The sequence below is a fragment of the Nothobranchius furzeri genome, chromosome 2, assembly GCF_043380555.1.
Source record: "Nothobranchius furzeri strain GRZ-AD chromosome 2, NfurGRZ-RIMD1, whole genome shotgun sequence".
Taxonomy (NCBI): Eukaryota; Metazoa; Chordata; class Actinopteri; order Cyprinodontiformes; family Nothobranchiidae; genus Nothobranchius; species Nothobranchius furzeri.
This window is the reverse complement of record NC_091742.1, coordinates 70,928,444-70,943,549: the sequence shown is the minus strand read 5'-3', so window position 1 is coordinate 70,943,549 and position 15,106 is coordinate 70,928,444. Positions and strand designations below refer to the sequence as shown.

The window sequence follows — 15,106 nt, the reverse complement described above, 5'->3', positions numbered from 1 at the left end:
GCTGTTTTTAGATGTTATATTGTCCTATATTTTAAGTGCAATAAATATTAAAATAATTATTTTACTTATTTAATTTATATTGCACACAGTGCGTGTTCAATTGTCTTTCAGAATCAGTGCGCTGCTAGAATAAACATATCGGCCTAGGATATCAGTCTTAATAATCAGCTTCAGATATCGGCCATCGGCTTATTTTATTTTATTTTTTAAATCGGTATCGGCATTGGCCTAAAAAAAAACTCATATCGTTCGGGCTGCGGCAGGCAGTAAGTTGGACCTTTTCCCAATGAGGGTTGGACTCCGCCAGGGCTGCCCCTTTTCACCTGTCCTGTTCATAATGTTTATGGACAGAATTTCTAGGCACAGCCGTGGTGTTGAGGGTGTGGAGTTTGGTGGCAGGATAATCTCATCTTTGCTTTATGCGGATAATCTGGTCCTCCTAGCTTCATCGGGCTCTGACCTACAGCTCTTGCTGGGAAGGTTCACAGCCGAGTGTGAAGCGGCTGGGATGAGGATCAGCACCTCCAAGTCTGAGACCATGGTTCTTGAACGGAAAAGGGCGGCTTGCAAATTCTGGGTCAGGAGAGAGGTCCTGCCTCAAGTGGAGGAGTTCAAGTATCTCAGGGTCTTGCTCATGAGTGAAGGAAGGAGGGGGCGGGAGATCGACAGGCGGATTGGGGCAGCGTCTGCAGTGCTACAAACGCTGAACCGGTCTGCAATGGTGAAGAAGGAGCTGAGCCGGAAAGCAAGGCTCTCGTTTTACCAGTCCATCTGCCTCACCTTTGGTTACGAGCTTTAGGTAATGACCGAAAGAACAAGATTGCGGCTACAAGCGGCCGAAATGAGTTTTCTCTGCAGGGTGGCTGGGCTCAGCCTTAGGGACAGGGTGAGGAGCTCGGGTGAGGAGCTCGGACATTCAGGAGAGACTTGGAGTAAAGCCACTGCTCCTCCATATCGAGAGGAGTCATTTGAAGTGGTTTGGGCATCTTGTTAGGATGCCTCCTTGACACCTCCTCAGGGAGGTGTTTCAGGCTTGTCCTGTCAGCAGGAGGCCCCCTGGTTGACCCAGGACACGTTGGAGAAAGTACGTCTCGAAACTGGCCCAGGAATGCCTTGGGGTCCTACCGGAGGAGCTGGTGGAGGTGGCCAGGGAGAGGACGGTCTGGAATTCCCTATTTGGGATGCTGCCCCATTGTATTCTATTTTATTCTGTCAATTATATGAGGCTTCAAATGGGGATTTGGACATTATTTTGCATTTCTGAGTGGTGTGACAAAAGCATGTACAGTGTCTACAGTTATGATAGCATATTAGGGATGGACAATATATTGGCATCAATATCGGTATCGGCAGATGTTAGTCATTTTTTTAACATATCGGTATCGGTTTGATAAATAAAACTGAGCCGATATTAACAACCGATATTTTTTCCATCTTGTCTCCATTTGTTTGCCTGTTTCAGAGGGTGAGTGGGGTGATGTGTAATTGTTTAGTCATGTGAACAGTGAATGAAATCATCTCAGAACCGTAAACATGTGTGTTGTGCGTATATAACAACGTAAATTCAGCTTTAATAATTTTCATTCTATACAAAATCTGCTGATTTTAGAAACATTAATGCAAATATATCGATATCGGCAAGTATTGCTTATCGGCCTTAACGGCGATCTTAATATCGGATATCGGTATCGGCCCAAAAATTTCATATCGGTGCATCACTGTTGCAAATGGTACATTAAAATTCCAATGTGTTGTCTACCAGATTTTCAGGATTGCAGCACAACTAAACATGCTATTAAAGCTTCTTTCCTGAGTATTTCTTTTATCCGATGGCACCACCTAGTGGCTGACAAGCATATCACACTCCTGTTTTTTTAAGATCGCAACTTCACGTATCTGTTTATAAATGTGCTTCTGTAGCTGACAAACAGAGCTAAAACAGGTTGTTTTACGAGTATTATTCTCATGTCATGTTGTGTTCTCATATATTTATATATTAGAGACTTACTTGTCCGTGGAAGTTAATCAACTCTGCATTCGCTGAGGTATTCCTTAAATTTCAAGCAAGTAAGCGACAGTCTAACGCTATTGGTTAGTTCTGGTCGGCGCTCAGTTTCCTGTTGAACGGAGCTCTGTGGGGCAGAGGGCGTGCTTAGCAAAATTAAAAAAAAGAGGTATTGCTTACATTATATCACAGCACATGATAAGATAATCACTTTTACGGATTTCTGACAAATCATACATAATTTCTGAAAGGAGAAAACTTCGGAAAGCTGCTTTCAACTCCTCAGTTTGAAATGTCTGTATTTTGTAATACCCCATGGCAGGGTTTCCCTCACATAGGCGTAGCCGTGGCGGCCCGCCACGGCTGAAATCCCACCGCCACGCCTACAACATCCCAAGTTTTATTGATTTTTTTTTTTGTGCCGTTTCCCGAAGAAGCAGCGGGAACTACTTTGTTGTTGCTTGTGATCACAGCTGGCAGGTAGCAAGGAGGAGGAGGCAGGGCAGGGTGGAGCTATGAGCGTACGGATAAAGCATTTTTGACGAATACAAGCATGAAACGAGTGTAAAACTCGTAAATAACTGTAATCGTGCTGAATGAAATCCTCATTGGGTAACTGACTTTCTTCACGCTCTGTGATTGGCCAGTCAGATAGAGCGCCCGCCCCTCCCTACACACAAAACTGCAGCCGGGAGCTCCGTCAGCTCGGCCCAGGCATCAACGCACACACACAGGCAGTAAAGCCGGGCGTACACTGTGCGACTTTTTCACTTTTTTGAGCAGATTTTCCACTCGTGCGATAATCCACAAGATCGGGGCGAGTTTTGCGCTGAGCGTCGTGTAGTGTACGGGGGTTACGAGAGGCGATTAACACCACGTGACCAGCTACCGATCAGCAATCGTGAGCTCGGACGGACTTCTGGAGTGTTTGATATTTATCTCGTTCCTCATGAGGGTTGAAGCGGCGCAGCGAGCGGCTGCGACCCAAAAAGTATCAGAACCGCTCACGGCGCATTCGCGATCATCCAATCCAATCCAATTTTATTTATAAAGCGCATTCACAAGGCATTACAACCAAACAAGGCACTGTACACTAAAAATGATCATGCATCAACTCCGCTCACCCGCTATTTCTCTAATAACACACGTTGTTCGTTTTTATTTCTACACGTTTTTTTACTCACAATGATTGTCAAGAAAGCGTGTTTGTCGTGTTCATGTCAAATTAAACTGATCACAAAACACAGATTTACTTTCTTTATTTCGTTTTCCTCATCCAACCCCCATAAATCCCTGTGTGTCCTCCTGCAGCACTCCCGAAGGACAACAGGCAAAACAAGACAGAAAAGTCTGACGTGTTGTGTAAAAACTGCTATTTTTAGCATATTTTTAGGGCCGACGTGTTGCTACCAGACGTACAGTGAGCACATGACTCGTGAGAAACTGCTTTTTACGAGTGAAAAAGTCGCACAGTGTCCGCCCAGCTTATTATAATGTTCACTGTAATGCATCTTGATGTTCTTAACAAATAAATTTAATCAAAGATATTGGTCAATAATGCCAAATATGTAAATTTGTGTTTCAGTCATTTTTATACTGGCTTAAAATACTTCATTAAGTCTACTAAGCAGGGGTGTAGAACGTTTTTAATAAGGCCAGCCCAGTAATGATCTTGGACCAAAATAAAGGGGGCAGAAAGTCAAACAAAGGGGGCAAAAGAAGATGTTTTTCCAGACGCCAAGAAAAATTAAATGCCAAATCCCACCTGCAAAGTGTGTCACTGAGAGTTTAAAACAGAAATTATTCTTGTGCAAATATTGGTGTACTCACCTTTAATACTAGTTATTACAATGCAGCAGTCGCTGGATTGGTGCAGTACAAAGTGGAGTGCATCAAATAAAACAATATTAACATAAAGGTGAGACGTGTCATAATCCCCCCCCCCCCCCCCCCCCCGCCATTGTGCAGCCCTAATGTTAAACTTCAACATCACAATATAGTGTAAATGAGTGTAAATAAATCTAATACTCAAGAATGGTTTTCATAGTTTTCTCAAATAGGAAAAAAATAACATTCTTTGAATATATCTTTATTTTCACAAAGTACATATTTTACAAGACCTCTCACCAGAGCTCGTCATGCATATTTGGTTACCAAAACCTTTCCTATTTACCTTTCCATTAGCTGAACCCATCCATCACTCAGTTAGGTTTGTAAAACACACATTGGTACCGTGCCAGTAGAATATCCAGGTCCCAGAAAACAAAAAGGCATCAGCTCTGCACTAAGCCTGTGCTGGAAAACCGGAGATTGTGCTAGAAAGGTTTAATTATAGGAATAGCCCTGAGGGCTGGTAGTTTTCTTACTGGGGGCCTGCTGTTGACATGGCACTGCTCAGGTCTTCTAGGATTCTACATTTGTAAAATCACATTGTCTCTTCTCAGAGACACAAATCACAGCCGTCATCGGTAAAGAGATCTCAATTTGTGTGCATATAATGATTCCTCACTATTTCTTTACTGATGATGAACAATAATCTTTGCAACACGATTCTGTCGCAGAGACTGGAACATAATAAGCCTTCCTGCTCAGCATTCAGAATGTGGCTCGGGGCCTGCTCATATGGGCCACCAGTGATTTATCATTCAGGAATGGCTTCATGCAGATAAAATAACCAGACCATTAATGGCCCTGCTTTTACCCAAGGCTACGATAACACATGACTGCATGGATGTGGAATTTTAAGTGCACATTTCTCCTCCCTTTGCGCTCAGGCTGCTTTAAAATCTATAGCGAGATATATGGTGAAAACTGGATGTGGTTGGCCATGTGGTGTTTATTTAGACAGGATTTAGAATAATTTACGTCTTTATGGTCAAATGTCATTTAGCACTCTTCATCACGTCATTTTCTGTTTTGGGTTTTTGGCATCACTACCAAGTGCTTTCTTATTCCCCATTTTCCCACCTTTTTGTCAACATTTGCTTCTTCATGTTCGATTATGAAAACAAGGATTATTTGGTTAGCTTATTTGTCAGTTTGCAAAGAAAATTCCCTGTAAGCTCTTGTAATTAGGTTAGGTTTTAGAGCTCAAACCTCAGGTATAAAAAAAAACTTATGCTCAAAAGAGTAAAACAATCTTTGATCTTCCTCTGCCATCAAAGCTTCAAAGGCTCCTGTGTGCTTTTTTCTGTGAATTGCTGCCCACTTAAGCTGAAAACTTTGTTCTGCCTGTTGTTGCATGAATCCACTTGCAGTACTACCCCTTCCATTGTGTGCCCCAGAGTCTCCGCCCCCGTAGTCCACTCAGACACCAAGGCTCGATTGCAAAACAGCTCACTAACTTTTGTGATTGTAATGAGGCCAAGCAGAGGCCAAAGGTGTTAGTTCTATCGCACGCACACACACACGCACACGCTGTGCTTTTCTCTCCTCCAAAATTGCTCTTCCACTGTTTTTGTTGCCGAATCTTAGGAAAGAATATTCTACTGGTCTGTAGAGCAGTGATTCCCAAACTTTTCAGCTTCAGACACTCAATTGTTGAGACATCTGACCCCAGAAAGCTCTGACTTAATGACACTAACATGCTTAAAAACCTAAGTAACTCAGGGCATAAAGAAAAACACTTCAGCTTAGGGTCAGGCGACATAGAAAAAATGCTTATTGATAAAAAAGAAATCATTTTGATTGATATCAATAATTATTGATAACTATCTGAAAAATGTCGAATAATTGCAGAGCTGCGGCCCATCTTAGGCCATTACTTAATGATAAAATAAGTTGGTTGCATTACTAGACTTGTTTTTTTATCGATTCTCTGTTGCAAACCACCATTGTTTGATTTTTGTTAGACTTGTCAGAATGAAAATATTGCCACACCGGTGAAGTACTGTAACTTTTTTCGGGACAATTTCTTCCGTCTCTCCTTTCTGCAACATCTTGTTAAAGCTGTCTGTTTAGGCTTGAGAGGGGAGGGCTTGGTGACGGAGCGGGCTTGGGTCTGTGTTTTGATTGGTTGGGTGTAAGCTAATGACTCTAGTATGAAGCTATAGGCTATGATGGGAATAGGAACCTTTTATTGAACTTTTTATTGATCCATTTTTTTCTATTGAACCACACGTCTATTGATTGATATATATTGTTATTGAATTATTGTCCAGCCCTACTTCAGCTCATCTTCACTAAATATTGAACCGTCACCTTATCGTGGTGGAGGAGTTTGAGTGCCCTAATGATCCTAGGAGCTATGTTGTCTGGGGCACTTAGTGCCCCTGGTAGGGTCTCCCATGACAAGTTGGTCTTAGGTGAAGGGTGAGACAAAGAACGGTTCGAAGGATCTTTCATGGCGGTTAAAACGAAGAGTCGGAGTACCCGGCCCGGAGGGTTACCGGGGTCCCACCCTGGAGCCAGGCCTGGGGTTGGGGCCCGTGAGCGAGCGCCTGGTGGCCGGGCTTTCGCCCATGGGGCCCGGCCGGGCCCAGCCCGAACCGGATACATGGGCTCGTCCAACTGTGGACCCACCACCCGCAGGAGGAACATGAAGGGTCCGGTCCAATGCGAATCGGGTGGCAGACCAAGGCGGGAGCCTTGGCGGTCCAATCCCCGGACAAGAAAACTAGTTTTTGGGACATGGAACGTCACCTCGCTGGCGGGGAAGGAGCCGGAGTTTGTGGCAGAGGTTGAGCGGTACCGGCTAGATATAGTCGGACTCACCTCGACACATTGCATTGGCTCTGGAACCCGAGACCTGGAGAGGGGTTGGACACTCTACTTTGCTGGAGTTGCTCCGGGTGAGAGGCGGAGGGCTGGGGTTGGCTTTTTGTTAGCCCCGAGACTCTCTGCCTGTGTGTTGGGGTTTACCCCGGGGGACAAGAGGGTAGCTTCCTTGCGCCTTCGGGTCGGGGAACGGGTCCTGACTGTTGTTTGTGCTTATGGGCCAAATATCAGTTCAGAGTACCCACCCTTTTTGGAGTCCCTGGGACGAGTGCTAGATAGTGCTCCATCAGGGGACTCCATTGTCCTGCTGGGGGACTTCAATGCTCACGTGGGCAATGACAGCTTGACCTGGAGGGGTGTGATTGGGAGGAACGGCCCACCTAATCTGAACTCGGGCGGTGTTTTGTTATTGGACTTCTGTGCAAGCCACAGTTTGGCCATAACGAACACCATGTTCGAACATAAGGATGCCCACCGGTACACTTGGTACCAGGGCAGCCTAGGTCACAGGTCGATGATAGATTTTGTAGTCGTATCATCTGACCTGCGGCCGTATGTTTTGGACACCCGAGTGAAGAGAGGGGCGGAGCTGTCAACTGATCACCACCTGGTGGTGAGTTGGATCAGATGGCAAGGGAACATGCCGCGTAGACCTGGCAGACCCAAACGCATAGTGAGGGTCTGCTGGGAACGCCTGGCAGAAGAACCTGTCAAGACGGTCTTCAACTCCCACCTCCGGCAGAGCTTTGACCACGTCCCGAGAGCAGTGGGGGACATTGAGTCCGAGTGGGCCTTGTTCCACTCTGCGATTGTCGAGGCGGCTGTTGCTAGCTGTGGTCGTAAGGTGGCCGGTGCCAGTCGTGGTGGCAACCCCCGTACCCGCTGGTGGACACCAGAGGTTCGGGGAGCCGTCAGGCTGAAGAAGGAGGCCTACAGGGCGTGGCTGGTCTGTGGGTCTCCGGAGGCAGCAGACAGGTACCGGATAGCCAAGCGGGGTGCAGCAGTGGCAGTTGCCGAGGCAAAATCTCGGGCGTGGGAGGAGTTTGGTGAGGCCATGGAGAAAGACTATCGATCGGCTCCAAAGAGGTTCTGGCAAACTGTCCGGCGCCTCAGGAGAGGAAGGCAGCAACTCGCTCACACTGTTTACAGTGGGGATGGGGAGCTGCTGACGTCAACTGAGGCTATAGTCGGACGGTGGAAGGAATACTTTGAGGAGCTCCTCAATCCCACCAATGTGCATTCCGAGGAGGAACCAGAGCTGGGAGGCCTGGGGATGGACTGTCCGATCTCAGGGGCAGAAGTTGCTGAGGTAGTCAAAACTACACAGCGGCGGAGCCCCGGGGGCGGATGAGGTTCGTCCTGGGTATCTCAAGGCTATGGATGTTGTAGGGCTGTCATGGTTGACACGTCTCTACAACATTGCGTGGTCATCGGGGGCAGTTCCTAGGGAGTGGCAGACCGGGGTGGTGGTCCCCATCTTTAAGAAGGGTGACCTGAGGGTGTGTTCCAACTATAGGGGGATCACACTCCTCAGCCTCCCTGGAAAGGTCTACTCCAAGGTACTGGAGAGGAGGGTCCGATCGATAGTTGAATCTCAGATAGAGGAGGAGCAATGTGGTTTTCGTCCTGGCCGTGGAACTGTGGACCAGCTCTATACCCTTGCAAGGGTGATGGAGGGGGCATGGGAGTTTGCCCAACCAATCCACATGTGCTTTGTGGATTTGGAGAAGGCTTATGACCGTGTCCCCAGGGGCACCCTGTGGGGGACGCTCCAGGAGTATGGGGTGGGTGGCTTTCTGTTAAGGGCCATTCAGTCCCTTTACCAGAGGAGCATGAGTTTGGTCCGCATAGCCGGTAGTAAGTCGGACCTGTTCCCAATGAGGGTTGGACTCCGCCAGGGCTGCCCTTTGTCACCGGTTCTGTTCATCACTTTTATGGACAGAATTTCTAGACGCAGCCGTGGTGTGGAGTGTGTCGAGTTTGGTGGCAGGAGAATCTCGTCTCTGCTTTTTGCAGATGATGTGGTCCTCCTAGCTTCATCCAGCTCTGGCCTTCAGCTCCTGCTGGGTAGGTTCGCGGCCGAATGTGAAGCGGCTGGGATGAGGATCAGCACCTCCAAATCTGAGACCATGGTTCTCGACCGGAAAAGGGTGGCTTGCCACCTCCGGGTCGGGGGAGAGGTCCTACCTCAAGTGGAGGAGTTTAAGTTTCTCGGGTTCTTGTTCACGAGTGAGGGTAGGAGGGATCGGGAGATCGACAGGCGGATTGGTTCGGCGTCTGCAGTGATGCGGACGCTGAGCCGATCTGTCATGGGGAAGAGGGAGCTGAGCCAGAAAGCCAGGCTCTCAATTTACCGGTCGATCTACGTCCCAGTCCTCGCCTATGGTCATGAGCTTTGGGTAATGACCGAAAGAACGAGATCGCGGATACAAGCGGCCGAAATGGGTTTCCTCCGTAGGGTGGCCAGGCTCAGCCTTGGAGATGGGGTGAGGAGCTCGGACATTCGGGAGGGACTCGGAGTGGAGCCGCTGCTCCTCCGGATCGAAAGGAGCCAGTTGAGGTGGTTTGGGCATCTGGTCAGGATGCCTCCTGGACGCCTCCCCGGGGAGGTGTTTCGGGCATGTCCTGCCGGCAGAAGGCCCCCGGGTCGACCCAGGACACGTTGGAGAGGTTACATCTCCAATCTGGTCCGGGAACGCCTTGGGGTCCTGCAGGAGGAGCTGGTGGACAAGGCCGGGGAGAGGACGGCCTGGAGCTCCCTAGTTGGGATGCTGCCCCCGCGACCCGGACCCGGATAAGCGGAGGAAGACGACGACGACAAATTATTGTCCAGCCCTACTTCAGCTCATCTTCACTAAATACATTCCTGACATTTTCATTGATTTTTTGTAAAAATATTAGGAATAGAGCTTGTTTATTTTTCTGACATGGAGACAGGGGGCTGCCATCTTGGAATCATGTGAGCGGAGAATGCACTTTGATTGGCCACTAGAATATTTCGGCTCAAACCGGTTTGACTTTCACCTCAGCAAAGCCATAGTGAGGCAGACAACTCTGAAAATTGTTTGAGTCGTGTAGAAATCCGTGGTGCCCTTCCTAAGGGCCACAAGTTGGTAAACAAAAGCAGGCGTCAGCAGTGTTGCTTTTGGAGACTGACATGAAGCACACAGTTTCCTACTCTCAGTGAGCAGCTGTGCTGCCGTGGGTTCCTCTACCTTCCAAGAGTGTTCACAGCTAAATTCAGTCGTCCTCACGCGCCCACGGCTGATCTGAACTGCAGACAGAGAAGATGTTTACCCAAGCCCCCATAATTCGGGTCTGAAAATGAAGCCAGCACGGAAGTGAAAAAATTTGCAGTCCCACCCTCATCCACTAGGGGCTGGTGTCAGAAGCGAGCAAATCTTCATTGACTCCCATGTTAAAAATACCAATTTCACAGCAGAAATAAACATGTTTACAGCCTGGTTCCAAAACATGTTTTAGGTTTAATAGATCTAGTTTACACTCAGGACAATGAGGGGGTGAATTTTTTGTCACTCTTCTGTTTAAGTGTATTAAGTGCCCTAAAATTCGATGCTTTTATAACTTTGACACAGAGCTGCTACGTAGTACTCTACTGGTTTACGTAGTATCTTTCTCTTTAGCCATTGGCTAAAATGTATTCATAATGACTCAAACTCTATGTTTTAAGCTGAAGGTGGTGCTATACTGTGGTATTTAGGCAGAATTTTTAATTTTTAAAGAAAATGCACCAAAATGCTAAAATAATAAATACACACATTTAAAACACTATTAGACACTCATTTATACAGTTCATCAGCAAAAAAAAAAGTTAATTTAGACGTTAATTGCTCTTTAACATAACACGTGTGACAGCCCCATCTAGTTGACAGTTTTTATTTTTGCGCAGTAATGTAGTTGACGCCCATTTCTCGTTATCAAGCTGAACTCCTCAATATATCGTGATATTGATTTTAGTCCGTATCGCCCTGCCCCATCTCAAAGTATTGCAGCTCAAGGCAAAGTGTACTTCAAAAACCCAGCATAAAACAGTCTGATCTGAGATGTTTCTGTGACTACTTGCCATTTAAAACCATTTTTCATTAGTTTCAAGGGTATTTTTTTATTTCTTGTCCTGCCTCGTTATTTGTCACTATAGACCGCTAACTGTGCTAGCTAACAACAGAAACCTGAACAAGCCATAGATGTTTGTCTGACTATCTGAGGACACAAGCTCACCTGTAGATGACATTTTCGCCACATCAAACGGGCAGAGTTACCCACTGGTCTTTTGTGAGGGTTCAGGTGGTGAGCAGACAGCCTCTTGAATCTCTGCAGTAATGAGTGACAAGGCAGTGCCAGCGCAGGTGGAACGCCGCAGGAATTCTGTGACCACAAACCTTTGAACATTAGTAGTGTGTGTGTGTGTGTGTGTGTGTGTGTGTAATGGAGTGTGTGAGAACATGAGAATGCCTTTGAGGTTCAGATCGTGGCAGAAGTTTTGCAGTGATAATGGGTGATTGAGTTTGGCGAAGGTCTGAGAGTTTGGATTGAAACTTGGGGAGAGACTGTTCAGTATAATTATAGGTGTCTGTTACTGCCGTCTATCACTGAATTTTTCAAAGACCTGTCTGTGTAATACATTTGCACTCATATTTTCCTTGGCATGAACATTCTGAATATTGTTTTTTTGAAAAATCTACAGAATTTGTGTTAAAGCCGGTCAACTGGCTATCAACTGTTGAGTGGCGTCAATAACCAGTTAAAGACATTGTTTAAAACATGCATCCCTAGTCTGTGTCTAAGTTAATGTATGCTATTGGCTAATGCTGAAAGGTGCTCAATTGAAATGGCATGGGGGCTCTACTGGAAGAGGGGTGGTGTTAGCAAAAAAATTGTACATATTGCCTAGAGCTGAGGAAATTAATGTAATAATCAATACATCGAGATGTGGACATAAATTATTATTAATCAAATCAATCAATTAATCGATTATTATTTAATGCATTTTTAAAAAACCGTGGCATGGATATGATTCTAAAGTAGTGCTGCCACGATTACTCGACAAACAAAACAGTTAACATGTAATGTAATAGTCGACAAAGTTTATTGCATGAAACAGTTTTTTTTTTTGTTTTATCTCGCCTGCTGCCTGCAGCAGGACTGCTGCTTTCTGCCTTTCTGCTCGAGGCACATGCGCAGTAGTGGCTATCCGATTCAGCTGTCATGTCACTGGAAAAAAACTCTGCAACATAACTCAAAGATTTGGGAGCATTTTACAAAGATAAAAGAGAAGCATGTATAGTGCAACACCTGCAAAGTACTTTCCTTTCACGGGAGCACAACGGTGATGCACGTAAAAAGGAAGCTCGTTGTGGTGGTGATTGAAGCAGGACAGTAGCTTCTGCAAGCTAATTACCTCTTGTTAGCTGCTAACGTCAACAGGTAGTCATTTGTATAGCTGTAGCAACAACAGTAGTGATGGTGATTTTAGTACCTTTAGCACACATATGTCACGTATTTGCTCTAACGTTATAAACGCTAATGATTTATTGTATCCTGCTACGTTAAAGTGTTTTTAAAAAGCGCTCCTCTTCAACAGATGAGTTTGTTACCAAGCCAACATGCGCCCCTCGGAAAGCAAACGTTCTGACTTTGGCAATTTTTAACATGTTGGTGACGGACGTGAGACATCTGTTGCTTGATAAGCTATTGTCTTGTCTTTATTTTTAGATTGCACATAACAGATCACACTTCAAATTAGAAGCTAATGATGGGTATATTAAAGCATCCTGGTGCAATAAGTTATACTTTTATGTGTGACAAGATAATTAAAATAATCTTTTGTGGCAGCCCTATTCTAAAGCTGCACCAAATACATTAAAAGCTAATGTATGGGCCCATTATGGATTTTATCAACTAGATCGAAAGCAAGAATTGGACCTGCCCTATAAGTTTTCAGTATTTTTCAAGATCCTGTTAGCATCTGCAGAGCATGTTTCTCCAACAGCCTGAGATGTGGCTGTTAAATGAGCAAACAGATTTTTTTCTTTTATTATGTTAAATCTTCATTTGTGCTCAAAATTTGTTTTGCACTTTAACATTGTCCTAAGGTCTGTTGTGAATGAAGAACTTTTTGGGGATGATATGTTGTGTCAGAGAAGTTTTGAATCATTAACATGATAATCTTAATTGAATCGAATCGAGATTCAGACTTCTAGTATTGCCTACATTATATCACAGTACAGGGTAAGACTAACACTTGTACAGGTTTCTAAAAAATCCTACATAACTCCGGAAAGGGGAAACCTCCAGATTGTAGCTTTAAGTGACATTTACAAACAGATGAAACCATATTGTGACAGCTTGTAACAATACCTGTAATTATCTGGGAAAAAAAAAAAATTGGGAAAATTTGAGTTGCCATGTTCAGACTAAAACTCTTGAGTTTATTTTGTCAGATAGAAATTATATGATCAGTTGTCTTACCTGTTGCAAATTCCTCTTTGAAACACTTCTGTGATGAGAATTGGTTAAGCTCTGATAGCCTAGTCTATCTAAACCTTTACACCCTTGTAAACTCTGCATTGCACTTTTCTGGAGGTGTCCCAGGCTGCACAGAAAGGCTAAATTTAGTTGGTTCAACTAGCACCTGTAAGTAATCGTAATGTTTACTGTGTTAAGTAAAATTCACGTCAACATAAAATTAGCAAAATAACTTTTGTGTGAACACCTATGAAACCTTTTGTCTTAGAATAGTCAAAGCTGTTGGGAGTGTGTAGATGCATTTTGAACAAGTTTCTTTTTCTCCACAGGGACCTGCGGAGTAACATAATCAGCCAGATTGAGTCGGGAGCTTTTTTGGGTTTACCAGCATTAAAGAAACTGTGAGTATTGTTGGAGCTTCTGTAACTTTGCTGATGTTTTTACGTTTTGATTTGATTCTATTTCTCTTGAATTTACCAATCGCATAATATTATTTCCTGATTTTTGTGTAGTTTTGAGTCTTTCCTTTGCTGTTTTACTGTAACAATTTATTAGTGTGTAATTTTATTAAGAGAACGTGGTTATGGTTTGAAAAGCGTTTATTCAATTCAATTCAAGTTTATTTATATAGCGCCAAATCACGACAAGAGTTGTCTCAAGGCACTTCACAAAGTAAACATTTCAATACATTTCAGTTCATTAAGCCAATGAGTAAAAAGTTCCATATATAAGGAACCCAGCAAATTGCATCGAGTCACTGACTAGTGTCAGTGTCTTTACAGCAATTCTCATTCTAAGCCAGCATGCAGCAAAAGTGGAAAGGAAAACTCCCTTTTAACAAGAAGAAACCTCCACAGGATCCTGGCTCAGTATAAGCAGCCAATAGTATGTCATCCAGCAGTCTGAACCTATAGCAGCAGCATAACTACAGAGATAACTCTGGATAACCTAGCCTTTTAGATGGAGGCATGTCGGAGGCAGGGCAAGGGAGAGCCGTCTTTACCGACTGTATTCTCCACTGCACACTCTACCTCCCTCTATTCCCCCACTTGTCCAGATATGGGCTAACATCTGAATTTATCTATTGGCCCTATCAAATAAAAATGTATTATGCCTATTCTTAAAAGTTAACAAAAAGTGTCTGCCTCACGAACTAAAGCTGGGAGCTGGTTCCACAAGACAGGAGCCTGATAGCTAAAAGATCTGCCTCCCATCCTGTTTTCAAATATTCTAGGAACCACCAGTAAACTAGCAGTCTGAGACCTAGTCCACACGTAGCCGGGGTTTTTTAAAAACGAATATCCGCCCCGCCAAAAAGTTGCATCCACACCACCGTGTTTTAAAAACAAACTCTGTCCACACGTACCCGGATAAATACGTTGTTAAGGACATGCCAGACCTGTAGGCGGCAGTACTCCCCCGTTCTTAACCTCGTCCTTCGTCTGTGGTTTTCCGCAAGGAGCAGTAATTCCGCTTGCAAAAACAAACAAGCAGAAAGTGCTTGGACAATTGATAAAGCAAGCACAGCTCTGAGGGCTTCCATGCTGTCGGCTAGTGTAAACACAGGTCGCACACGTGATGTCAGCATTTTTTTGTCGCGGAAAGTAACGTTGCGGACCTTAAAACTCCGGTTTTGTCCGTCCACACGCAGACACCCAAAACGGAGAAAACGCAGATCTTCACTTTGGCCGGAGTTTTTTAAAAGATCCGTTTTCGTGTGAAAAAACTCAGTTTTCGTGTGGATGACAGGCCAAAACGTAGAAAAATATCTACGTTTTGGCAGATCGCCGGCTACGTGTGGACAGGGCCTGAGAGCGAAGTGCTCTGTTAGGAACATATAGGTCACTGATGTATGATGGAGTTTGTTTATTAAGAGCTTTATATGTGAGAAGGAGGATC

At 44.9% G+C, this 15,106-nt stretch overlaps 1 protein-coding gene across 1 annotated transcript in view; it reads left to right on the top strand.

Annotated features, from left to right (window-relative positions):
* adgra3 (adhesion G protein-coupled receptor A3) overlaps nt 1–15,106 on the top strand; it is a 67,958-nt gene that overhangs the window by 27,672 nt on the left and 25,180 nt on the right. The window contains exon 3 of the mRNA XM_015947012.3: nt 13,537–13,608. Coding sequence (XP_015802498.3) covers nt 13,537–13,608 — 72 coding nt within the window. The remainder of the gene's footprint in view (nt 1–13,536; nt 13,609–15,106) is intronic.